Source organism: Astatotilapia calliptera, chromosome 10 (genome assembly GCF_900246225.1).
Source record: "Astatotilapia calliptera chromosome 10, fAstCal1.2, whole genome shotgun sequence".
NCBI lineage: Eukaryota > Metazoa > Chordata > Actinopteri > Cichliformes > Cichlidae > Astatotilapia > Astatotilapia calliptera.
The window spans coordinates 14,069,019-14,095,960 of NC_039311.1; the positions used below are offsets into that span (position 1 = coordinate 14,069,019).

Consider the following 26,942-nt stretch of genomic DNA (forward strand, 5'->3'; position numbering starts at 1 on the left):
GCTTCCTCTTGCTGCTGGGTAAAAACAGGCCTTCTTCCACCTCTGCGAGGTTGTTCACAGTGGTTCTTCCAACATTTGGTTGCATCTTCCGACCGCCCTCATCCATTGTGAGGTTGTGATTGACAACCCCCCCCCCCCACACACACACACACACATCCTTACCCCTCTTCCACCATGCTGACCTCCCATTTCTGTGTCACAGAATTGTAAAAAATGGTACAAACGGAGTTTGCATTTTCTCCCCGTGTTTGCGTGGGTTCTCTCCGGGTAGTCCGGCTTCCTCCCACCGTCCAAAGACATGCACTTAGTGAGGATAGGTTAATTGGTTAATCCAAATTTCCCATAGGTGTGAATGTGCGAGCGAATGTGAGTGCAAATGGTTGTCTGTCCCTGTGTGTTGGCCCTGCGACAGACGGGCGACCTGTCCAGGGTGTACCCCGCCTCTCGCCCCATGACAGCTGGGATAGGCTCCAGCGCCCCCCGCGACCCTGAAAAGGATAAGCGGACGTGAATGGATGGTACAAACTATGTCCTGCTCGGTTCATATTTGCTTGCCAATTGAGGGTTCATGGGATTGATCCATGAGTGACTGTGAACAAGAGGCTTGTCAGTGGTTACAACTAATACTTCACACACCTCCTCATCAGTGAAAGCTGAAGTTCACCTGAGAGAAATTGTTCAATTTCGGGGACATTTCCAGGAAAAAATCATTTAAAAAAGGTATAAAATTTGCTTGACAGCATTTCACCAATTTTGTATGTAATGACTCAAGCAATGAAATGAAGACTATTAGTTTTATTGGGAACTAATAGTCTTTCAGCATCCAAAGGTATAGTTCATTTTGACTGACATGACATAAGAAAATGATAATGTTGTCGACCGCAGAGAATTGTATGAAAGCAACTGATACATGTCCAAGAGCATTTGCAATTTGTTCAGGGGAAGGAGAAATTGGTACCATAATGTGCAGAAATGACTAAATGTTATGGAGGTTGCACTAATGGTTTTGAGAATTATTATTCTGATCTGAGAAAAGCACCAAAGGGACTGAGAAAAACTGTAAACACAAGCATAAGAGGCAGAACAGAGAAGGAAATAAGAGAGCGTGCTCATGTGGTGGTGTGTGACAGACAGACTCTGACAGACTGCTCACAGTCCTGAAAAACAGGCACTTACAGAGTAATGGTGCGTGACTTCTTTTTTTTTTCGTAGCAGTCGGGCCACAATGTTAGAGCCCTGCAGTGTTGTCCTGGAAACACTTTCAGTTGTGTCTATTACTGAAAACACAGGTTTATGACACACCCTGAGGCACACCTGTACTGACAAACAAAAAAGAAAAAGAAACACACAAATCTCTTCCTTCCAAAAACCTACAGGGAACTTTAAAGGCAGACGATCGGACTGTGTTATTATTTTTGGGTCTAGTTTTACAATCAGACAGCTTCCTCTTTGGGTGGTGTTGAAATGTTAAACCAAAGGTGCCAGAGCTGAAGAGAATGTATGTGACGTCCACCCGCTCACCTTGACGTCTCATGGGCGTGCCACATGTGTCAGCTATTGATTGTGCATGAGAAAGTGGTGGAGAATTGACAAAGCACACAGCCGAGAGCACTGGCTAGATTTATGACTGTTAATGTTTGTTGTTGAACGTTTTACTTCGCCCATCGGAAGCTATGTTCCACAAAAATGAAGACAGAGTCATGAAGGATCCAAGGATTTCTTCAGGCAGACTTCCTTGCCAGCAAATATCTGCTCCTTTAGTCAGGTAAAGCGAGATGGTGGCGGTGGAGGTGGTGTTGGTGGCGGTGTCTCTCCTTTTCCTTAATGTGGAGGGAAACACATCTTAACTCAGAAACAGCAGCTGGATCGGTTTTCAGTCAGGATTATTAATCCAGATGGTTCATACAGATGCGCTCATATCTATAAATCACTTCCTTATGCGGCATCAAATAACATTGAAGTCATTTTTTAAGTCACAGAATCGAATTATTTACATTTTTTATTTGTTGTTATTTTGTATTTGCAAAGTAGTCACGCATTTTTTAAGGACTGATGTTACTGGTTATATAAGAATATAGGAGAGGATGCACCCTATGTGCCAATAACAATGACGCTTTCCATGGATGTGAAAGAAGACATTTAGTTATACAGTCAGTCCACCTACTCACTGTTATTCTGCTTGTTATTTAAAAAAATAGGAGGCAAAGTTTGGAGAATTGTACATGCAAATTATTTGCTGCCTAATAATAAGAGATTCAAATGAACATGAAAAAATAACTATTGATTCATGGTGTATGTACTCCATACATCATGTGCACTTTGAAGGTAATGAATTTGTTCTATTAGACCGCGCTCACTATCTTGAAATCGTTCAAGTGTTTCATTTGGCATTACTCATCTGTTAACAACCAGAACTGGAGATAAAACCTTTAAGACACATTTTAATTACAGCCTTTCAGCATTTGTTAGCATGGGTGTGATGGTAGGGCTTTTCTAGATTAGTATGACTCAGTCTGACTCTTTCTTCTGTCATATGTCAGAATAAATATAATAAAGCTTTAGCCCCCTGTGTTTATTTACTAAACTTAAACTTCTTCAACTTAACAGGGTGAAGAAGCCAGGCTCGCTTATCAGATGTTTCCACTTGCTGCAGACACACCTGGTGGTCATCGTTGTCCTCTTAGCAGGTATCTGACATCAGCTGTGACACAAAAGAGATGAAAAAACACGAAGACAATTGAGCGGAGGCGGCTGTTTAGTGGACCAACAGCTTTGAACCTCTAATTATAACCTGCAATGCATGGCATGCACACGCACACACATACAGTACGCACACAAATACCTTGAACTCTTTCATAATATACTGTAACCAGTTAGTCTAGTTTTGTTTATTAGTCGTACTGCTATTCTGAGAAAGGCACAAATGGAGAAGACTAAAAAAGACCACACAGAGAACAGGAAGTGAGGGAATGGAAATGCATTTCAATGACTTTGTGCAACTACCACAAAGTGCATTAATTTTTAAAGTGTTCTGTTTTTTTAAAAACAGAGTTTATGTGCTGAAAAAATTCAGAATTCCCATTTTCCAGCGTGTAGGATTTAAAAACCACATTAGGAACTTTGTACACTGAAACTGGATCATGTTAATGTCCATCAACGTGGTGTCTAGTGTTCAATACACACGATTGGCTTTTGGTCCCAAAACTCTCCATGAAGTTGCCAACAGTGGTAACTGAGAACTTTTTTCTTTTCCAATCAGGGCAAGCCTCCTGCAACCAGACCACTACAACTCCTTCCCCTTTTACTGTTTCTACTACAGCTCCACAAATATCAGGTAAATGAACCCTGATAAAATCTGCTCACCCCTTGGCTTTGTAGGAAAAACGTTTGTTTAATCTGTGTTACTGATTTGTATGTCACTCAGTGATATAAGTGTTTGATCTTCAAGCAAAACTTTAATACTTGGTTGACTTAGTATTTGGTTGAGAAACAAGCACAGAGATAACAAGTTTACTGATAGCTGGTCACAAGGTTTGCACACACCTCAGGAAGGATTTGGGGCGACTCCGCACGATATGCGGAGGCAGATTGGGTGGATTCTTTTATGTGAGGACCCATATGCAGACCACAGTGAGACGAAAATGGGAATTAACTAAAAGTGTGCCATTTATTAAGGCAGATACACCAAACGGGGGGAAAGCAACTAAACAGAGGTATGCCTGAACTGGGGAAACAGAACACAGAAGAGCCACGGGGGTAAAGCAGACGCGACGACAAAGGTCAGGGGAAAACTCACACTGTCAAGAACCTCAGTGTACACTTACGATAAGGACCCTGGAAGCAGATTAATGTGCAGCCACTCAGAACTATGTACAGGTTTATTAATAAACAAAGCAACTTGATGAAAACAAGGGAACCAAAACTACAAACTCAAGCCAGGGAAAAACTGGGAACAGAAAACCCTGGAGCGCCCGTAATCTGGACTGAGGGAAAACTGCAACAGAGAGGAGAAACACAATTACTAGAGTACTGAGGAATGGCACGTAACAGCCAGAAAAAGTTAAACGTCAGGGCTTATGATTAGAGCCGGACCGTGAAACTCAGAGGGGGAAGAGTCCATGGAGGGAGTCTGAGGAGGCAGGAACGAGGATGGGAGGTGAACAGGCATGGGGACAGGCAGGTGGCAGGATTCCAGCGCCGAACGTCCTTCCCTAAGTACATAGACACAAGATGAAGATGAATTCCGAAGTTCTCCAGTAAATACAGAACTTACGAAGAGCCTAGTTACCACCGAGGGGTGACTAACGGACTGGCGAGGAGCAGCCATCTGCGCCGGGTGAAGTAGTCCCCCGGCGATTGTCTCGAATGGGATGCAGGTGTGTAGGAGATGGCGCAGCCCGAGGGTGTGGAGCCCATCTATGCCACTCCATGACCTTAATATGCTTCTTTAGCCACACCTTTGTTCCTCTGCAGCATATTTTAAGCCACTGTCATGTTGGAAGTTCCATCCATGACCCGTCTTCAGTATTCTGGCTCAGGGAAGAAGGTTCTCATCCTAGGTTTTATGGTACATGACCCTGTCAATAGCCGCTCAATGCAGCGAAGTCCCCTGTACCTAGCCCAAAGCATGATGTTTCCACCTCCGTGCTTGACTGTGGGGAGATTTTCTTTGGGTCATACTCAGCATTTCTTTTCCCTTTTGGCGTCATCTGACCACAGCACTTTCTCCCAAGGCTTCTCCTCCCCCAGGATGATCATGTAGGTCTACAATCTTGTCCCTGACATCCTTTGACCGTTCTTTGGTTGTGCTCATGATGGCGGAGAGGTTTAAATGAAAGAAACTGATTCTGTGTGCTTTATACACATAATGAATTGAGAGCAGGTGAATCTGCTCTTGATTGATCGATGTATTGAAATCTGTGTGTCACATGGGAACGCAGTCAGTCTGCAGGAGCCGGATTTCTGGTTGGGTAGAAATAATGTTTATTTCTCTAAATGACATACAAATGAATTCATAACTTTTATGTTATTTTTAAATGTATTTATTTATTTGAAAATTAGAGGCTGTTCATTTTTTTGCAAGTGAGCACTTCCACTTCCAGCAGGGGATCAAATAATTATTTCCCCCACTGTAGTTGACTTGTACAGGTAATAGTATTTAAGTAAATTAGGCTAAATAAAAATACAAAAAATTCTCAAAACTGGGGCACATTTTTGAATGGCCTGTTAACATTAACCACCATGAAAGCCATATAATTTGGAATGTAACAGAACAAAAGTGCTCCAAATGGCAAGAACAACACAAACAAGCTAACTATCTAAAACTCCACCCCTGTTAAAATTACCACAGAGCACAATATTTGCCATGGAAATTAAATATAGTTTGACATTTAAAATGAGCAGCCAGCTTCAGTTGCAACACATCAGGTGACTGTGAGTCACTTCATTTTTGGTATTTCTATTTTTGGCTCCCTTTCTCAGCCCTTAGATTGCCTCTTTGTTACAAGCAGCTGGTATGTTGTCCTCCGTTATAGAGTTTAGCAACTTTTGCCAATGATTCTCTTTGCTTTGTAATGCAGTATACTACTTTGTTGACATTACGGTGGATGTCACTGGACAGATCAAGAACGAATCTGAAATCATTGCCTGGGTATGTAACATGTACGACAGCAGGCTTATTAAAACACCAGATGTAATGCTTAAATCCTGTCAGCAAACCATATGCTCTTTTCCTCAGCTCAAGCAGGTTTTCAGCACCAAGCTGGAGAACTGCGTGCCTCCAAACCCTCCAGAAACTACTGCCACACCGACCTCCCCACAAACTACACCTGCAAGTACTGTCAGTAAGACAACACAAGTGGCCTCATCAACACTGAACACTTACAACAGCACAACAACTGCAGTAACCACATTACAGAGCAATAGTACAGGTGCAACATCCACGGCCTTAGAAGGCAACAGCACTACAGCAGCAACACCTACGGGAGGCAACAACTTCACAACCACTGCAACAACATTACAAGGCAACGGGACGACTACAACAGCAACACCAACAGGAGGCAACTTCACAACCACTGCAACAACATTACAAGGCAACGGGACGACTACAACAGCAACACCAACAGGAGGCAACTTCACAACCACTGCAACAACATTACAAGGCAACGGGACAACTACAACAGCAACACCAACAGGAGGCAACTTCACAACCACTGCAACAACATTACAAGGCAACGGGACAACTACAACAGCAATACCAACAGGAGGCAACTTCACAACCACTGCAACAACATTACAAGGCAACGGGACAACTACAACAGCAACACCAACAGGAGGCAACTTCACAACCACTGCAACAACATTACAAGGCAACGGGACAACTACAACAGCAACACCAACAGGAGGCAACTTCACAACCACTGCAACAACATTACAAGGCAACGGGACAACTACAACAGCAACACCAACAGGAGGCAACTTCACAACCACTGCAACAACATTACAAGGCAACGGGACAACTACAGCAGCAACACCAACAGGAGGCAACTTCACAACCACTGCAACAACATTACAAGGCAACGGGACAACTACAGCAGCAACACCAACAGGAGGCAACTTCACAACCACTGCAACAACATTACAAGGCAACGGGACAACTACAGCAGCAACACCAACAGGAGGCAACTTCACAACCACTGCAACAACATTACAAGGCAACGGGACAACTACAGCAGCAACACCAACAGGAGGCAACTTCACAACCACTACAACACCATTAGCAAGAAAAAGAAAACGGAAAAGAAGCTTGATACGTGTAGCTCGGGACGTTAGTGGCAATGGGACACAAAGCAGGTATGAGTGCAACTATTTCTATCAAATAAATGAACAGATGGAAAATGAGATTATGAATTTTCATGGAGCACTTTCTGTAATATATTGTGGCAACTGTGTTGTCGAACCCACACTGTGAAGATTTGTTACGTTTATCATTTAAGGTGAGATTACATTCTGTCATGGTCCTGAGTCTGAGGACTCAGTGTTTTGTGTTTCCTTATGCTTTTGTTCATTCCGAGTGTGTATTCTGTTGTGATTTTGCCATTTGTTAGGTTTCTGTTCTTTGCCTGCCTGCTCCCACTTCTCTGTGTTCCCTCTGTCTGTCCATGGTGTTATTGTGTCTGCTCATGAGTCTGCCTGTCATGTTCAGTGTCCTGTCTGATTCTCTGTGTCTGTTAGTTTCCTGTTTTATTCTGAAAGTTCATGTCTCATGTCAGTGTGTTCAGTTTTACCTCTCCCCTGTCTCGTTAGCCTTATTGCTCCCAGCTGTGTCTCCCTCCTGTGGCCCATTCCCTGATTACTCCCCGTGTATTTAAGCCCTGTGTTTTCCTGTGCTCTCTGTCGCGTCGTCTGTTTAACGCCGTGTCCGTCTGCATCAGTCTGTGTAACCTGGTGTTTAGTCTGCGTCTCTCCGCCATCTTTCATTGTGTATTTTGTTCCTCCCCCTGTGCGTGTTTGGTTTAAGTTGAGTTCTTTAGTTTTCCCCAGTTTAGGTTGGTTTACTCCCCGCTCTGCTCCTCCTGTTTTTGTCCCCTTATCACCTCTGCAAATAAATATTCACTCGCACCCCAGTCAGTGCCTGCATCTTGGATCCTTTACTCAATTCACCACACGACTGCTGTGCAGCCGTGACACATTCAGAGTTATTGTAGTTTTGTATTTTTAAAATGTGGTTTTTTTGTTATTTCATTTTCGACTTTTTGTTTTAAATCAGTTTAGTTTCACTTAGTTTCTTTGTTTTTTCATTTCAGTTTAGTTTTTGTAAAAATATTTTGTTTTAGTTTAGTTTTTATTAATTTCATTCTTAGTTTAACATTTTTACCAAACTAAAAAAAAGCTCAAACTAAGAATTTTTTTTAATTTTAGTTCGATTTCCAAGTTAACAAAATCTTTTCAGCTAGTTTTTCATTTTTTCACATTTTTTACTTTTATTCTAGTCATGTTATAGTTTATTATTGTTAACAAAAAGTTTTTTTCACATCTGCTTTTACTTTAGTTTTAGTTTAGTTTTAACTTTGATTATTTCCTTTGCTGACAGCAGCCAAAAGTTGCAGCTAATGAGATGCCTGCACACTGAATTTCCAATATTTCCCCCCTCTTGTATCCCCTTGAATAAGCATTAAGCAAAATAAGCAACGCTTGTTTGACTTTTTCATAAAGCTGGAGATCATATGAGCAGTTGCACAATCAGTCCTAATTCCACTGAGATGACGAATCATATCAGTTAGTCCTGACACCCATTAACCTTATCTCCATTTACTTTTCAGTTCGAACACTAATGTCATAAATACAACGGGCCTATTTCAAGTGAGTGAGCACATAATTGTGTCTGTAGGTTTCTGTAAATGAAAAAGATCACTTGAATTTAGCCTGATTTGTGTTTTACCAGGGAATGGAAGTGTCATGCGTGACAAAAACTGAAATAAGGTAAGTGAAGTAAAGACATTCAAGTCATTGAAATAAGCTTATCTCATGATCCCTACATTAACACTGATCTTATGCTGCAGAAACACCACGTGCTCTGTGACGCTGAAGCTGAGTCAGGCGGTGTCTTCATGTTGTATCCTCCGCACTCTCTGCGCAGCCACTAACACTTCATCTGATTTTTACGTGCTGGGGAAAAAGGCAGATAGAGTGGGTGAGTGATGCATAGTTACCTACCTGATACGTTTGCAGGATGTTATAAAAGTAACAATGTAATAAATCCTCTGTGTCGCTTAACAGGTCAGCTTCAAAATGTGTGCAATAACAGCAGCACAGTAGAAAACAGCTGCATTTACACTGGTCAAGACAACGCAGCATGGTAAGATCCTCAGTACGGGCAGTCTGTGCTTTCCCAAGTGCTAAATGTTAACTGATTAATCAAAGATAAATTATACTTTTTAAATTCATACTTTAGTTTTGTGAAATTCCATGTTTGTTTGTTTGTTTTTTACAGTAATGAGTCTGCAGCTGCATATGTGGTTCCACCAAGTAATTCAACTAACTGCAGTGCAGGTGAGCTCCAAACTATTCAATGTAAGCATAGTTAAGCTCAGTTTAAATGGACCAACCATGAAAACAAACAAACAACATCATTGCATCAATACATGAATTAGACTGTTACTGCTACTGAAACCTGATGAAGCAACACACTTGTGTTAAAAGACACCAGGAAGTACTTCAGGGCATGTCAGGAAACACACATTTCAAAAGAATAATATTAATTAAGTCTCAGTTACAGTTAACATTATACCTGGATACCAAATCGTGTGGACACGCTACAGAGCATTTGCGGATTATATAGGATTAATTGTTCTGTGAGTGTTTTAGCAGATGCCTAAAAATAGAAAATGGTTAAAAACCCTGTTCTGTACAAAGCATCTGGTTAATTTAGCTTATCATAATAACTGGAAACATAAGGAAACTCATTAAGCTTTTGATTGCATGCCAGGTTAGCCAGCAGCTCGGGGTTGCTTCATACTTGCAACACAGACAATTAAAAACTGAACAAATAAGATTGTAAAAAAGCAAAATGCACAAGATTCTTCTAAATATTTTTTCTAAATGTATTTTTCCCTTAAAGTGTAAAAGTAGAGTCTTGAAGGTGCCTTGATTCGATCCACACTGTAAACCATCATGCTTTGACTTTGTTTCAGGCAACATCACCACAAGCAACTGCAACTGCTCTGACTACTGCAGTGGATCAGGTTAGTGTCACCTATCAAAACCATTTGCATTATGATGTAAATCACACAGTCTGAAAGCTTGGTGACTTGATTATCTTTCCTTTTTTTTGTTTCTTTGTTTTTTAGATGCATACTACACTTTTAATATTTCCATACAAGATCCCAATATAAACTATTTAAATGTCACCAACCTGGTAATCTTCCATTCACACAGAACACAAATACATATAAATAAACAAATCATTAATGTAAAAATCATATGAATAAATTCTTGGAGCATCAATGAATCATTAATATCTTCAACTGTAACAGATTTCTCAGCTGCGACAGCTTCCACCTTGCTCTCCAAGTGTAGAGTAAGTTTTGTTTTTTGTCACCAGTTTTTAAATAAATAAATACCTTTTTATCACATGTAAAATACAAAAAATAATAACAATCTTGTAATATTCCCTTGCAGAGGTCTATGTCCAGTGTCCATTAATGCATCTGAGTACAAGGTATTCAACCACCAAATTATGATATTATTGCCTTCATGTTTTTCTATCTCTGTTATGATGATTTAGGGCCAAAGCAAGTTTTCAAAATGTAAGTAAGGCATTTAGGTTGCATTAGGGAAAAAGATAACCTTAAAAAAATCAATTAAACTGAATTGAATTTCTTTATTTGACTTAAAGGAGATTCAATCTATTCATCTAGATTAACATCTTTTGAGTTGTTCATTTTTGAAGATATCAGCTGTAGAGATGTCATTTTGTCAGTAATGTCTTTTTGAACATTACTGACTTTTACCCCAAAAATACTCCAGTTTCACATGACAAGAAACTCACCATGTAATGGAATCTCACAGGAAAAATATAGTTTATGTCCAAAAGGAATTTGCATTTCATGTGTTATTATTATATTAACACGTTAAAAATGTTTTAGTAGTTTCCTTTATTACGTTCATTTAAAGTTATTTTTCTAAAACTGACATTTCTACACAGGACGCAAACGTGGCATGTGCAAGCACGTCAACAAAGTGAGTCCAGCTATGTTAGAACATTTGTCTAAAACTCACATTAAATCTCACTGATGCATCTGTTGCATTTGAACACTAGGCTAAAATTGTTGTTGTTGTCTTTTTGTTTTTTCCGTTATAGCCTTCAAAGCTGTAGCGTGATTCTGGCCTTTGCCCGTGAGGTCCCCGTCTGTGATGTAGCAAATGCTGTGGTGTATCTGCTTCAGTCTAAGGAACAAATCAGTTTCAGCGGGCATGTGATCCGAGCGGGTGTGTATACTAACCAAAATAAAACAAGATGAGGACTGAAATATCAGCTCAAGCAGTCAAAAAATAAGTGACGACTTGTGCAAAGCTTGTGCAAAGCTTCTCATTGGTGCTTTTGTGTTTCCACAGCAATTTGTGGAAATTTACAAGCCAATGTCAGCCTGCAGTCTGAGTTCACATGGGTCAGCACGGACATAAAGCCTGCAGATTTCTGTGCTGCAGCAAAGTCTAGCAGCCTCACTTGGTTTGTATGACCTTAATATCCTGCACACTAACCACATTTATACAAAATGTGCTGCAACAGATCAAAAGGATCCAAAGTAAAATGTTACTTCTTTATTTCTTTTTAATAGTCAAAAACAAAACAATGTGGTTATGCAGCTGCAGGACAGTTGTGATCTTCAAAACGTGTCTACCACCACAACCAGCCCAAATGTGACAACCGTGCAACCAAACAGCACTGCCACCAGCACCACCAACAACAGCACTGCCACTACCACCAGCTCTGCTAATAGCACTACAATTGCTGTAAATGCAACTTCAATGCCGCTGAATACAACACAAGGAGTGAATCTAACCACCACCACCAGTGCTGCTAATGTCTCAGTGCCAGCAACAGTCAACACTACTACAACTACAGCTATCACTACCGCTAATAACTCAAGTACGGGTAACACAACTACAACCAAGTCTCCTACACTCACCGTTACTACAGCCACCACAAATCCGAACACTTCTGTGACGACAACTGGAAGTACAACAACAAATTCGTCAGGTTTGTGATCACTTCAGTTGCGTGCACAACTCTGTGGCAATGCTTTCCTTATCATAGCGTCACTGTCTCGTCAAATTGTGTTGACAGCAGCTGAGGCCCAAGCCAACGCACTGCTTGACGAGACGAAAGACGTGTCCAAACTGAACTCCAGCCAGGTGAATCAGCTGGTGTCTAAGCTGGAGGCTCTGTTATCAGGCCCAAATGTCAGCATAGGGCTGGGGAACACATCAGTCAACATTGTCAGCAATCTCCTGGGTGCTTCTCCATCTGTGCTGTCACAGTCCTCCAACAGGTTACAGATTTATTTATTTATTTATTTATTTATTTATTGTGGTCTTTTTGCATTAATATTTCATGGGGTGGACAATGCATTTGACCCATACTGTTTTTATTTTTATTTTACTCACAACAATAACCAGATATGGGCTCTAAAGAACACCAACAAAACCCCAGTTTTCCTCTTCCATCCATAGGAGGACAAAACACCTCAATTCCAACTCTTATTTTCATCTTTTTTTAACTAGTAATATTGCTTCTTGTTGTAATTAAAGAAATGACACGTACTATTATTTATTCATTTATTCTCACCAGGATAATAGGGATCGTTGATACAGTGGGGCTCAAGCTGGTTGTTGGAGGGACGGCTCAGACCATTTTGTCCCCGGCTGTTGCTCTGTCAGTGAAACCAGCAGATGGCGCCAACTTTCAGAAAACAACTTTTTCCATCTCAAGCCCCACCAATGTGGAGGTAGGGAAGAATAACTTTCACTTTTGTACAAGTGCTTTGTGTCTCATATAACACAGCATTTCCAGCTTTGTCTAGAGAAGCCTGTAGAAGATATTTAGTGCCTTTTTACTGTCGATTTAATTTTTTATGATTATTTTAACAGGGAGGTTGGAGTAATTGTTTTAGGTTGTAATTGGCATATTTAAAAGAAGAAGAAGAATATACTAACTCAGATTTTGTGTATTTTGTGTATTTGCATGTGTAGTTCAGATTAAACTAAATTTAAAACTACATTTATTTATTTCAGCTTTTCAGAGTAAAGTGGTTCAGTCAAAAACAGGATCAATTCATAAAATACAACAAATTGGTTTAATCGTGTGACTTGTTTTTGCTTTTAAAAACACAACCAGGTGATCTAGGTCAGAAATTCTGACGGTTTCTTTTCCTCACAATGACATGACATGATTTGTCAGTAAATCCCTGGATTACACTTGTGAATGTGGGTGTAATACTAAATGTTTTGACGAATAAGCAGCCATTTTGCCACTATTTGGAAGAACAAAGCTGCTCCTCCAAATAGTGATCTCTAGTAGAGAGACGCCAGTTGCCCCAAATAGAAAACAGGGTAAAAAAAAAAACAAACAAACAAAAAAAAAACAACTCTCGGATGATCGAGTCTGTTAAGCTTGAGGCCCATATGTGTTACAGGTCCGTGGGAATCCCAGACTGAGAAGGAGCGTGACAACAAACTCCTCGATCCCTCAGGGCTCCGTCACGCTGCCTGCCTCTCTCACTCAGAATCTCACATCTCAGGAACAGCAGCAGGTCTCCAGAGTTCAGTTCAATTTCTACCAGAAGAGCACCGTATTCCAGGTCTGACAGTTCAACCAGCAGTCCCCTTCTTATTCACCACTAACAAAAACGCCAACTTACATTATTTTTAATGTAGTGTTTTAAATCTGATACTTACACACTCTTTACAAACTTGTTTTGTTGTCTCTAAATGGCTACACAGGACAAATCCCTGGGAGTACGCAGGCTTAACAGCGGGATCCTAGGAGCAAGTGTCGCCAACCTGTCAATCACAGGACTCCGAGACAATGTTATAATCACCCTAAAAAACCAAGAGCCTATTCCGGTAAGCCTGGTTTCACCAACTGTCATTTAAAGGCAAATTAAAAGGAAATGGTTGTGTCCTCATAGAGAAATTTACTTCTGGAGGAAGCATTGCCTAAGGGCTTCGGCTACAGGTATAACCAGACAAACCAAGCCAGTTTGTAGCAGCGCACACATGCCGGAGCTATACGACCGAGCTACACATGTGTGTGTGGGTAAATGTAGCAGCAATAGGCCACAAACATGCTGTAAAAGCAACACATCCTGAACAGAGAGAGGGAGATAGAGAGAAAACTATCATGTGCAATTAAAGATGATAAACTCTTTTTCTCAAATTACAGGCAAATTTTGTGGCAACGTGTGTTTTCTGGGACTTTGCATTAAATGGTAAGTTGTCCAGCCATGAGTTAAGAGCTTCAGTGAACACAAACAGACGTGTAAAAACACGAGTCGTGTTTGTTTTCTGCCCACAGATGGATCGGGTGGCTGGAGCTCAAATGGCTGTTCTGTCCAAAATAGCACAGACAGTGAGACAATTTGTGGCTGCAACCATTTAACCAGTTTTGCCATCCTGCTGGTAAGATCACCAAAATACATTTTGTCATGTATGTTGTCATGTTTGGTTATTATTCATTAGAATAATAACACTTTTGGGGGGCATCTCCTTCATAAAGGACCTCTCCAGGCAGCCTATAACCAGTCGTGTCCAGAGCACCATCCTTACCTTTATCACATACATTGGCTGTGGAATCTCTGCTATCTTCCTGGCTGTCACCATCCTCACCTACTTGGCCTTTGGGTACGTATAGAAATCCAGAAAATAGATGATCTAGATCTGTTATTCATTACTTATTGCTAAAGCTCTATGAATTATTATTATTTTCTTTTTTTTTGCTCGCTGAGGTATTTTTTACATGTTGTCTTCATAATTTCACCTCCACAGCAAGTTGCGCAAAGACATCCCATCCAAAATCCTGATCCAGCTGTGCTTTGCGCTGCTCCTGCTGAATCTGGTCTTCCTGGTGGACGCCTGGCTGGCGCTCTACCCAGATGCCGTGGGCCTTTGCATTTCCACTGCCTGGTTCCTTCACTACTTCTTGTTAGCTGCCTTCACATGGATGGGTCTCGAGGCCGTCCACATGTACGTGGCACTTGTGAAAGTCTTCAACGTCAATGTATCGCACTACATGCTGAAGTTCTCGCTGGCTGGATGGGGTATCCCGATGATCGTGGTCATTATTGTCATTGCAATTGACAAAAACAACTACGGTCTCGTTTCCTATGGAAGGTTTAGTGATGGCACTACTGATGAGTTGTGAGTACTTTATTTGTAATCTCATTATTGCACATTATCCTACATAAAATCCATGATATAAAACCTCAGAACAACCTTTAATTCTCCTCCGACTCTCCCACAGCTGCTGGCTGAAAAATGACATCGCCTTCTACGTGGCAGTGGTGGCCTATTTCTGCGTCATTTTTATATTTAACTTCATCATGTTTATTGTAGTTATGGTCCAGCTGTGCCGGATAAAAAAACAAAACCCTCAAAATCTCCAGCACCGCAGCACACTGCAGGATGTGCGCAGTGTGTTGGGGATAACCATCCTGCTAGGCCTCACGTGGGGCTTTGCCTTTTTTGCCTGGGGGCCCGTTAACCTGGCGTTCATGTACCTCTTTGCCATCTGTAACTCCCTGCAAGGTGAGCTGACATTTTCTGAGCTGGTTTGTGAAATAATGGTGATTTCACTCAAATCTGGTCAATTTACATAGTAATTCTGCTGTTTTCCTTTCTTTTGTCCTCAATTTTAACCAGTTTTTATTGACGTCATCCAGTTCTCTTATTTTAACAACAAAAATACAATCGCATCTTTTTCTCTAATTGGTTTTTAAATGCTCCTCTAAGTAACTACTGCACTGTGAAACGTGGCATTAACAAACACGCTTGTTTTGTAGGTTTCTTTATATTCGTGTTCCACTGTGCAGTGAAGGAAACCGTGAGGAGGCAGTGGAGGATCTATCTGTGCTGCGGCAAAATGAGACTATCTGAGAACTCAGGTTAGCGGTGTTCGTTTTATACTGTGTGCCTCAAACTGGTGAAGGTTACTCCTTTATTTGGTTTCATTTAAGAAATAAGTTTATCGACTGTGGGATTGCGTGGGTTCTATCCGAGTACACGTAGACATGCAGTTAGTGGGGTTAGCTGAATTGGTAATTCTAACTTGTCCATAGGTGAATGTGAGTTCAAATGGTTGCCTGTCTCTATGTGTTAGTCATGCAACAGACTGGTGACCTGTCCGTACCCTGCCTCCTGCCCTAAGACAGCTGGGATAGGCTCCAGCGGAAGAGAATGGATGGACTGTGCGATAATTGCAATTCACAATCACGTTTACCTTCATCATGTGGGTCTTTTTTTTAACAGAATGGAGTCGCACTGCAACACAGAAGACGGCAAAGAAGTCATCGCTGACCAACAACACATCTCTTCATTCCAGTACCTCACGTGGCAATAACTCTTCCAGCTCCTCTTTCCTCAACAGTGACATTTCAGAACAGAGTGATGGGATCGGTACAAACTGACATTTTTGCGTTTCTTCTGTCATTGCTGCAACTCTTAGAATATATCAATTTCCCTTTTTGAAATAATGACAGTAGCACTGTTTTACAGGTAGCCCATATGCAGACAGAGTAATCACAGCAGATGAAGACTCAAATATGGATGTGGTCCTCAACGAGATCAACATGCGGCACAGACACTCACAAACTTCTTGATAGTGGAGGGACAAAGCCGCCTCTCTCAGCGCTCTTTTATATTTATATATATATATATATATATATATATATATATATATATTTGTACAATATAATGTAACTGAACAGAGTAATTTATGTACAAGCTATCTGCAGGCCATATGTATTAGCTAAATGACTTTATAAACGAAACTTACTGTTTTAACATCTTATTTCCCCTATTGTATTCTTACAGATATTCTGAAAACTAAAGTATTATATATTATTAATATTCAAAGTAAATTAATTTCACTAATGTAACCCACTAAATCTTTCACACAGACCTACATTTCTAATAAAAAAAATTAAGTTAATAACAAAGATTTCACTTTTAAAACAGTGTTGAAATGTATGCATGCTTACATAATTGCTCTAATGGTCTAACAAACAAATTTAAAAGCACCTAAAGTAAAGTAAGATGTTTTGATGTGTCACAGCAGGGGAAGCATAGCTGTATTAATCATGCTGCATTTCCAGTTAGTGTCCAAGAGAGCCGTGACAATGTAAACAGCATGCACTTAAGCAGGATGTCTGGAAAAGCCATTGGAGCGTTTACCCTTGATACAAGACTTTCGATTCCTCCACTGATCGGACATTTGGTGGCACACATACTGTCTTTTACATTCAAGTGAAATTAAAGTTTTCACTGGTCTCTATTGCAGTGCTGTAAAAAGTCCAACCTTACTGCTTCCAAAGAAACTAATAGGGCAAATATCAGCCAAATGCACTTGATTAACTGGTCATCAGAAAGTTTGAGCACCTCCATTAAAGCAGAAGCTAGGTCTCTTTGCTGGTGGGGCAAAAACACTCGACTCTACAGGCGTTGGTATGTTCAGGTAATGACAGTACAGTCATACTGGTTCAGACTTTTTTCTGACTTGTTTGGAAGAGTTCCTGAGAGGAAGTGTGATCTCTAGAAAAAGAATACAGCAACACAGCTTAGGTTTGCAAAGTTGCATCTGGGGGAAAAAAACAAAAAAAAACAAAAACACCCCACAAGATATGTCCTTTGGTGCTAATACGCCGTGTTTGGTTTTCACCAGAGATGGCACCGTGTGTTATGGCCAAATACCTCATACCATTGTCAAGTACGGTGGTGGAAGGGTGATGATTTGGGCTTGTTTTGCAGCCACAGTACCGTTGAATCAACTAGGATATCCTCTGCATATGTTCAGGACAATAGAATACAGCAGAATAATGAATTGAAATCTAATCTAAGGAAGTATTCACCAACAGCAAAGATGATGGTAGAAGTAAAAGTTCCCTGGAGGGACCTCCCAGCAAATTCCTCCCAATGTCAGACCATGCAATACTCAAACTGTGAGAAACTTAAAAACAAAACGGACTCTAGCATTTAACAGGCTGAGGCCTGTAAAGACTGAACAAGTATGGCTTGTTTGGAAACATTGCTAGCAGAAAACTTTCTCCGTAAAAAGAATATAGCAGCACATGTTAGGTTTGCAAAGTTGCATTTGAATGAGTAATAAGAGTTCTGGAATAACAATTCTGTATACAGTACCAGAGTACTCTGGAGTCAAACTGATAAACGTCACTAGTTAACTACTGGGTTAAATGGTACACCAATTAAATTAAACCAGTTGGTAGTTTACCAGAGTTTTCATAACACACCACACAGCGTCACTAGTATGGCATCTGTGTAAACATGTCACAGAATGAGAAACCCAATACATTCTAAGCAAATGCAAAAGCTGCTGCAGCAGTTTGACATTTTTAACCTCTGCCTTATTTTTTAGATTTGATTAGTTAAGCTTTAAGATTTTGGCTGACAAACTGGTACTTTAAGTTTTGGACAAATATTAGTTCTTACGAGGAAAACAGTCACGTTTCCCGTCTCTTGCATTTTTCTTAAGATAACAGTGATCAAGAGGAATGAGTCAAACACCACAGGTATGTTCCCCCCAAAAACAGTTTAATCATAGATGGTCAAAATCATCTCAAGCAGGAAAGGACAGCATTTAATGAAATAACGAATAAATAAATGTCCCACAGGGTAGATCAAATGTGCATTGTACTGTATATGCAAGCTACATTCACCGTCCTTTACGTGCACCTAATACAGTCTTAACAAACACTTTATCAGGCAAAAACAAAAAGGTGCCGATAAAACATGACAAAACAGCACAAGCAGAGGTGGCAGTAACTTTGGAGAAATAGTTTCCCTTTTAAAACACTTTGATTTAAGCCCCTCAGTCCCGCTGGGCGTGACCACCTTAATACAACCTGAAAGAAATCACATTTGAAAGGCAGCAACAAAAATGAAGCATAAAAGTGACACTTTGGGTATGCTGCACCTGTGCACTGGCTCACGCAGAGGCACGTTCATTCAACTTCATAACTCAAGATTACAGAAAATGAGTACATATGTATGGGAAATGAGTTACTCCACATTATCAGTGTATAAAAATCAGTGTTCCAACAGCTCCTTCAGAGCACATGCAAGTGGACATTTATAAGGAGAAAAAAAAAAAAAAAACCTCAAGTAACAAACAATACAACTGACAAGTTGTAAAATTAAAAGAATGGGGATGATAAAACTGCAATTATGCCTCGAGGAGAACTGAGTCAGCTATAGAAAAAGAAAAAATATATATACACATATACTCTCATAACTTAACCACACCAACTTGACTGGTTTAAGCTGGAGTGTTTTTCAGTCAGTGTTTGTTAACTGAAAACAGCAAATTAAATTACTTGTCTTAGTCAGCAGAAGCTCACCAATGTGCACAGAGGTGTGTGAACAATTCAGACTTTGGAAATACCTGAATAGTTCCTAACATTTAAAACTAAACTGAATTTTGTGTGGCCTCCAATTTTCAGGCTGCATTCAATTTGCGTACAAATGAGGGGGTACAGAAGAAATTAGGAGCCTTCACATTCCAGCTGCTGAGAATTTCAGGAGATAACTTGTTTACTTTTTCCAAGCGGTGTAAAAAACCCATCTGATAGTTGAGTTAAGGACTACACATGTACACAAAAACAAATAAATGTTAGACTGGATTGAAACTGAGCTAGATTGATGGGGAAGACTATCTTTATTCACCTGCATGTGGCTTTGGTGTGTTAGTAGACTGTTTTTCAATTAGATCAGTGGTGTTTAGAGTGCGTGCAAGCGGCACCTGCAGACAGACACTTAGACTGGATTATTAAAATCAGATGGTCCTAATGTGCCTGCTAACTAAACTACACTGGCAGGATCAGGTGACCACAGCAAGCAAATATCCCAATTTTAATAATCAGTCCATATGCAAAGGTGACCTTTGACAGTGCCTGAATGTCTGGGGTTTTGTTTGGTTGTTTTTGTTTTTTTTAAAGCAGACACTTTGAATTTCTCCCTCACAGTATAAGAGCAAAACACCATTATTTAATTTCTCTAATGAAAGCAGAAATGATAACCTAGCCTTAATACTTCAATTCAGTAAACATTTTTATAAATTATGGGACTTGATAGAAAGGATACTGCTCCAGGTAGGATGGAACGCACACCACCTCTTTGCGGAAGTCCACTGGACACGAGAGCCTTCCCAGCCGTTCCTCAAACAGATTCAGTGCCTCGGTCAGATTTGCGCTGTTGCCCTGATGGCCAGCAGCAGAAAAGATTCATGAGACTCATACAGATAAATAATTAGGCCCTGACACACAGTAGAAATGATGCTTGGTCATCGCATGAAGTGTTTCAAATAAATTAATATTTAGTTCACCTTTAAAAACAGTATTGACAAAATCCCCCAATCATGAACGGTATGGTAAATTAGGAGCAGACTCACCTGTGTGAAATACTTTCCACTGGGATGCAGCACTTTTATAGATAGATCTAAAATGAGACGCAGGAACTCCCACGTAGAGTCTACAGAAACCAGACAGCATGTGACAAGTTAAACATTTCTTCACACTGCACCTGTGTGCCACCTTTCCTGATGTATGGCTATTGTTATCAATACCTTCTTCTGGCGAGGTGGATATTGGGATTGCAGTGAGGTCATTAATAACATAATCAAATGTCCTTCCTTCCTGGACATACTTCTTCAGCAAGGGAACACAGTCCTGAACTAATATCTGCAATCCATGAGACGAGGAGATTATTCAAAATGCATCTTCAATTTACCCCTGCTTCAAAACTTTTGTCCTGCCTATTGCCGCTTTAAAAATAAATATTAATAACGCAAAACACATTGAGCAAATGTGCACACACACAAAAAAAACAAAAAAAAAAAAAAACCACACCACACAATTCAGCACTCACTTGGTAACAGTCTCCCTTCAGGTTGTCCAGGATATCACCACAAGTCTTCCTCATGTATTTTTTGCACCCATCTATCACCTTCTGGTCAATGTAGAAGCTTTATTAAGGAACAGTCAGATGCACACACAGAATTACACTGAGAATAATGCAAATCTAAGTGTGGAGATTTGGAGTGATCTAAAAAAAGTGAATGTTTGCTTTAATATGAACAAAGTCACTCAAATGAAAGCTCAGTAAAGGATATCTCCACCATGGTGATCATCTTTGGCTTTTGTTTGACCAACTCAGCAAGTATTCCTCCATCACCTCCTCCTAAAATCAGCACTTCTTTTCCAGCGTAGTTTTCTTTTCCACTGCCTGTGATGGCCTGGGTGTAGGCAGAGTCACTCTCTGCAAGGTCTGCAAGAAAAATTTGTTTTTAAAGGCAAAACAAATAATTCTTATTAGACTGACTCTACTAAGTTAAACAGTCATTTTGAAAAAACAAAATCTTGTGTGCAAGCAACATGTCATGATTTATATACTTACTAACGTCTCCATCCAGAACTAGAATATTCCCATACTGCTGTGAGTGCAAAATCTTTATGTTTTGGTATTCAGAATCCTCTTCATACACCACCTTGTCAATGTCATACTCAATTAGTCTGCCATCGGCTGTGGGCCAGTAGCGGTCAACTTTTGCTCCTCGCAAAAGGGCTGGAAGCCTTTTGGGAGGTGGGGGGGGATAAATAATACTGCACCATGAAGTACGATACATTTACAAGAACAATATAGTGATACTTACTTTTTAATCCTTGTAATATTGCCATTTAAGAGAACTTTCAGCTTATTTTCCAGTGCATTCAAAAGCTGTGGAGTAAGAATAGATGCAGCTTAAACTTTCACCAAATTTGTGAAAGGTTTCATATTGCTACACAGACAACCCTAATGCAAAACACATCGGGAGTAAACAACACCATAGTTGGTGTAATTTAACCCTCCGTGTATGCACTAGCATTTAGGGATGTGAAAGTGTTTGAATACAGGAAGCCAGTACACAGACAGTAACTGTAAGTATCTTTTGACAGGCACTAAAGATGCCTATGGTCAAAAAGGGTTGGGTTATCATTATATAGTCCCAGAGATGTTTAACCTTATTAGTTTCAATGTTGGTAAAAACAATAGCCCTGTGTATGCTCTTACATTGTCTAGCTGTGCAATGTCATCATCTTCGTAAAACTGCAAATCAACTGTGACCAGCCCCTGGGAGTGCACACGCAGGACAACAAACCTGAGAATTGATGTAGGAAACAGAAAACGATGCAAAACAAAGTTAGAGGAACACTAAACTAAAAACAAAAAAAGCCACTCAACGTGTGCAATGCGACCTCTCAGAGGAAGCTGTGAAAAGTTCCTCTGTTGCAAAGAAGTTTGAAGGGTAATATTTTTAAAGTTTGAAGAGTTAACTGAAACATTCCTGCAATGCTGTCCAACTAGAAGCATGCTCAGGATTTATCAGGAAGTCTATCAAGAAGCCGTAGACATTGCTTAGAGAGTCAGACAACACACAAGTTTTAGAATTCTCCAAAGACCCACATTTGGTGAAAACACATCCTGGCTTTGGGATATTAGTACACTTATTTATTAGGAGTGCAATGATACACAAAATTCATGGTTCGATATTTTTTTGATACAAAAAAAACAAAAACAAAAACTGTTTATGCCTTTTTAATTTGTCATGTATTAAAATTATAAATACATATTTTAACTCAAAAGTACAGTTTTTAAATTTAATGTCGCTGAAACAACAAAGTAATAAAAAAATAAATATATCTGATTGAGGAATCACTCATCTTTGGAAAGGAGTTTGTTACAGAGAAATGGCTCTTTCCAAAATAAAAGCTATACTGTACGCTTCTTCTGGGCTATATTCTCAGCAGCATATTAACCCTTGTATGGTGTTCTGGTCTCTGAGACCCGTTTTCAGTTTTTTTTTTAAAAGAAATTAAACAATTAATTATTTTTTCAACCTGAAATTCATTGGCTTTGGCTTATTTTCTGTGAAGAACATAAATCCAAACTAATTTTCAATGACCTCATACTGTACCTCCCCCCACGCATTTACATTACATACAAGGTGTTTGGGTCCACTGGACCCAGGTCTAATAAAAGTGTTGAAAGTGTAGGTCCTGTGTTCCCACACTCTGTCTTCCTCCTTTCTGGTGCTGCTGATAGTGATTTCCTCCCCTCCTGCTCCGCACAAAGTTGCAACATTGTTGAAAATTCAACTATCAACACCGTCTGCTCTGACATTCCCACACATTTTACCCTCTTTCTTGAGGGATCCAAATTTTATTTTCTCATACCCTGTCCCACCTGCAAATTAGGGGCATAATACTATAAATAAGACTTTGCCAGTGTGGTTCCTTATCCCAACTGATCAAGATGGCAAAAGATTATCTGCTGCGAGGGCCATCCAATTGATTTTGGAAGAGAGAGAGGCTTCGAACGATGATGTTGACAAAGAGGTTTCAGAATATTTAGCATTTCTGAAAATTCAGAGTCTGACAGTGACTTTGAAGAAGAGGATGAGGTTGAGCACCATTTAGTAACAAAACGAAGACGAGTACCCCATCTGCAGCCAGCTCTAGGACCAGAACAAGCCCACCAGACAGCAAGTGTAGAAACATGGATGTCAATAACTGGTGAAATTGAATGGTCTTCTTGCCCAAGAAATGAGCCACCCTGCAGAGCTGTTACTGGGATAAGCCAGGGCCAACACGGCTGACAGTTACTCATGTGCAGGACATCAAGTCTTCATTTGAGCTTTTCATCCCAGATTCCATCCAGAAAATTATTCTGGATTGCAGTAATCTAGAAGGAAGGTGTTTTTTTGGAGAGAGGTGGAAGGAGATGGACCAAATTCATCTAAGAACCCCAAAGGCCTACTTTGGGGTTCTTATCCTTGCAGGAGTTTTCAGGTCCAAAGGGGAATCCACAGAATCCCTGTGGGATGCAGAAACCGGCAAGAACCTTTCCGTGCATCAATGACTCTGGAAAACTTCCACAAAATTTCCAGGATTATCCGTTTTGATAACCGAGACGACAGACCAGCTCGACGGCAGAGAGACAAGCTAGCTGCCATCAGGACAGTGTGGGATAAGTGGGTGCACCACCTCCCCTGTTTTACAAACCTGGGCCCAATGTCACCATTGATGAGCAGCTGATCCCATTTAGTTGTGGAACATATTGCTTCACATGTAAATGTGTTGTGTCTTACCACTCACTCCACTTGATTATAACTGATTTATGTTTTTTATAACATTTTATAAAAAACAAACAAAAAAAAAACGAGGAGCACATTAATTCATAAATGTGATCTAACAAAGGTAAAGGGAAAAAATTAACCATGTTTGCTGTTCACATGTCTTGTAATTGGGATGAAGTAAACATCTGTTTAGTAATTTAACATAAAATTGTTTGATAGTGTTAATTTGGAAAGCCAAAACTCTAGCGGGTCCACCAGACCCATGAACACTGGCTGAGTAACAAAAATATGAACACCACACAAGGGTTAAACATATCAGGTCCCCATAAGGAGAATCATGTGCTAACAAATGACTCGGGTCAAGTTTGTACCATGCGTGCTTGTTGTTTTTGTCTGCTTCCACTTGTCTTTGCATTAGGATGATGTCGGCGTAAATGTGCAGTCATATTCGTTGTGTTCCCACTAGTGCTGTCAGCGTTAATCTGAAATGACATTAACGCGGATCGCCCCGTGCATGGGGCTGGACGGCCAACACGTTAATGAGAAAACTGCGCTAACGCACTAGTTCCCACCAATGTAATTGAGCATTGGGTGGCACATCCAAAATACTGTTTTACTTTTGTCCATGACGCGCTTACCTTCAGGGTCATACGTCACATGAAAACCAAAATGGTTCCAAACGCCAGGTCTGAATGAGGGTGGGGGAGGTTCAATTTGGCATGTTGCAAGGAGAGCTTAACTTCTGTCTCGCTAGCTTGCCCTGCGCTCAGTGAATCTGCGTTCGATTACTCCGCCTAGGCTGCACTGTCGAGCGCAGATCCACTGAGTGCTCAACACAGACAGCATCGTCAGAAGAAAAGTTGATAAAATAAATGTAAAAATTTTGTATTGTTCGATACATATGCGTACCGAAAGCACTGCATCGAACGGTTCAATATCGATATTAGTATTGTTGCACCTTTATTATTTATTTATACAGACACAAATCTGATTGAAGACGAGCCAACAAGTACCCTAGCCAGATTAGCTTTAAGCTATCACATCCTAATACACAAAATGTTTTGCCCAATTAGGATTTAGTAATCCAAGTTTTACTGCTAAAGAGTTATAATTAGACTGAAGGAGTCACTTTTGTTTGTGAGAAAATATTGACCTTACCTGCCATTCTTGCCCACAAAGGTAGCAAGATAACCATGCCCGTCTGTATCATGAATAGTCTCTGTCAGTTCCTGTTCATGAAATATAGACAGCAGACCAGACACTGTCGAGGCAGGGTCAACTGAAAGAGGGAGCAAATAAATCTGATGTGAACAAAATATATTAATCAAATACAGCTGCACTTCACTTTCATTATCATATACTCCATTTATTATCTGTGACAAACTTTGGTTCCTCTAAACAGACTTCTGAAACAAAGGGTTTTTAAAAAGAAGAAGAAAAAAAAAAAAGCCTAATGACAGTTTGAATCTTCATAGCTTCATTCTCACACCACTATCAGTTAATAGCTATTTTACTTGTTAAGCACCTTGGCATACCCTTGGTTTTTAAGTGTGCTTTATAAATAAGTTTATTATTATATTATTAATGGTAAAACCACAACAATGGCAGACATGCACGTCTTCCTGGATGATTTTAATTGGACTATAAATGTCTGGCAGAGCCCTCAAAGCGCACGGGTGCCAATTTACTACATGCGTTTACTGATTATCGAGTGTTAACGGGGTCACAGACTTAGGTCGACGAAAAGCGCGTGCTGCATGATTAAACAACGATTACTCACACTTGATGTTATAATTTATACTTATGAAACAGACACACCTGTATAAGTCCTATAAGTCATAAAACAAATCCGCATTATATTAATTCAAGCTGTACTTTTCGCAACTATTTGATGAGATCGCTCGGGCCCTCTGTTATTGATTACAGAGACTTGCTAACACGGCTAGGCTAATCATAGCCATGCTAGCCAAAGCTAACTGAGCTCTAATTAGAAGCTTATGCTGCACTGACAGTGATGTGACTTTGGTTTCAACCGTAGTTGCTTGCGCTGCTTTATCCACAAAGATACCTGCTAAACAGACATTTACGCTGACCTGTAAATATGTGCCACTGACATTAAATATGCATACTGATGTGACAGTTCACGAGCTAATAGTGGCCTACCAGTGTCAAGCCGTACCTGCCTACGGACAGGGGTTTGTACTGGTGGGCACAAGTAGCATAGCACTAGGGCACATGCATATAGTGCCTAAACATGGGCAATGTACCAGTGGCACTTTATAATCCTGGCAGTATTGACTATAAATTAGCAGGCCAAAACTAGCAGGCTAGCAAAGCATGCAGCCCTGATGCATAACGAAATGTAACGAAAGACCTTCCTACAGTCAGCTATGCATCACCTTCCTCCTACCTGCTGTAGAAAGGTTGAAGTCGAGAGTGTAATGTCGGACTGCCATGTCTCACTACAACCGTCATCCATGCCTGGGATAGCAGACTGCGAACCTTTATCTGCAGAGACAGGGGGCGGACCCTGTTACCGCTACAGACTGCACTTGCTAAAGTGGGCAGGGCTTCTGCGATGACCGTGAAGTCCTATTGGCTGCGGCTGACGTCAAGGTGGGGATTCACTACGTCACCATGCGTTAATCAGGAGAAGTGGGAATTTTGATTTTAATATCATTCAATCAGCGACTGTTAAAAGTTTCACAGTCATTGCATTGAGCGCATGATGTTACACATCCTATAATCAAACAAATCTGCACATATTGTTACCATCTGTCACACTTCGTGTGTGACTGTACAGAACTTTTCTCTTTTATCATGTCCTACAACGCATAATGGAACAGTATCTTGTTTTTTAACTGACTCTAGTTTACAAAAGGGGAGTCTCAAACATGAAAGATGGACATAGTTTCCAGATCTGCAAAGTACAGCCAGCAAACCTGAATCTTTCAAACAACCAGCAAGCCCTCTGTAACAAGGCCCTGGATTACAAGGGGCCACTTTTGTACTCTTATGATTATTCTATATTTGTTTTTAC

General features: G+C 40.3%; 2 protein-coding genes across 3 annotated transcripts; one reads left to right on the plus strand and one right to left on the minus strand.

The window, feature by feature from the left end:
- Nucleotides 1-1,591: 1,591 nt before the first annotated feature.
- On the plus strand, nt 1,592-17,050 carry LOC113030424 (mucin-5AC). 2 transcript variants are annotated; one of them, XM_026181868.1, is made up of 30 exons: nt 1,592-1,765; nt 2,608-2,687; nt 3,260-3,334; nt 5,580-5,650; nt 5,738-6,852; nt 8,322-8,361; nt 8,444-8,481; nt 8,562-8,692; nt 8,779-8,857; nt 8,993-9,051; nt 9,693-9,743; nt 9,849-9,916; nt 10,035-10,078; nt 10,180-10,219; nt 10,706-10,740; nt 10,862-10,989; nt 11,116-11,230; nt 11,340-11,761; nt 11,849-12,053; nt 12,353-12,509; nt 13,197-13,361; nt 13,504-13,626; nt 13,946-13,991; nt 14,078-14,181; nt 14,279-14,403; nt 14,548-14,919; nt 15,023-15,306; nt 15,561-15,662; nt 16,027-16,173; nt 16,273-17,050. In XM_026181868.1, the coding sequence occupies exons 1-30, from the start codon at nt 1,674-1,676 to the stop codon at nt 16,374-16,376; spliced, it is 4,617 nt and encodes a 1,538-aa protein (XP_026037653.1). In that variant the 5' UTR covers nt 1,592-1,673; the 3' UTR covers nt 16,377-17,050. The 2 variants fall into 2 exon arrangements, with proteins under 2 accessions (XP_026037653.1, XP_026037654.1); XM_026181869.1 differs by having other exon boundaries at nt 11,852-12,053.
- Nucleotides 17,051-18,303: 1,253 nt separating this feature from the next.
- On the minus strand, nt 18,304-26,433 carry sms (spermine synthase). Its single transcript, XM_026181870.1, has 11 exons — nt 26,313-26,433; nt 25,061-25,181; nt 21,838-21,925; nt 21,440-21,504; nt 21,184-21,359; nt 20,900-21,054; nt 20,656-20,745; nt 20,354-20,468; nt 20,180-20,259; nt 19,873-19,988; nt 18,304-19,354 (listed from the first exon to the last, which is right to left on the minus strand). The coding sequence occupies exons 1-11, from the start codon at nt 26,356-26,358 to the stop codon at nt 19,324-19,326; spliced, it is 1,083 nt and encodes a 360-aa protein (XP_026037655.1). The 5' UTR covers nt 26,359-26,433; the 3' UTR covers nt 18,304-19,323.
- Between the last annotated feature and the right edge of the window lie 509 nt (nt 26,434-26,942).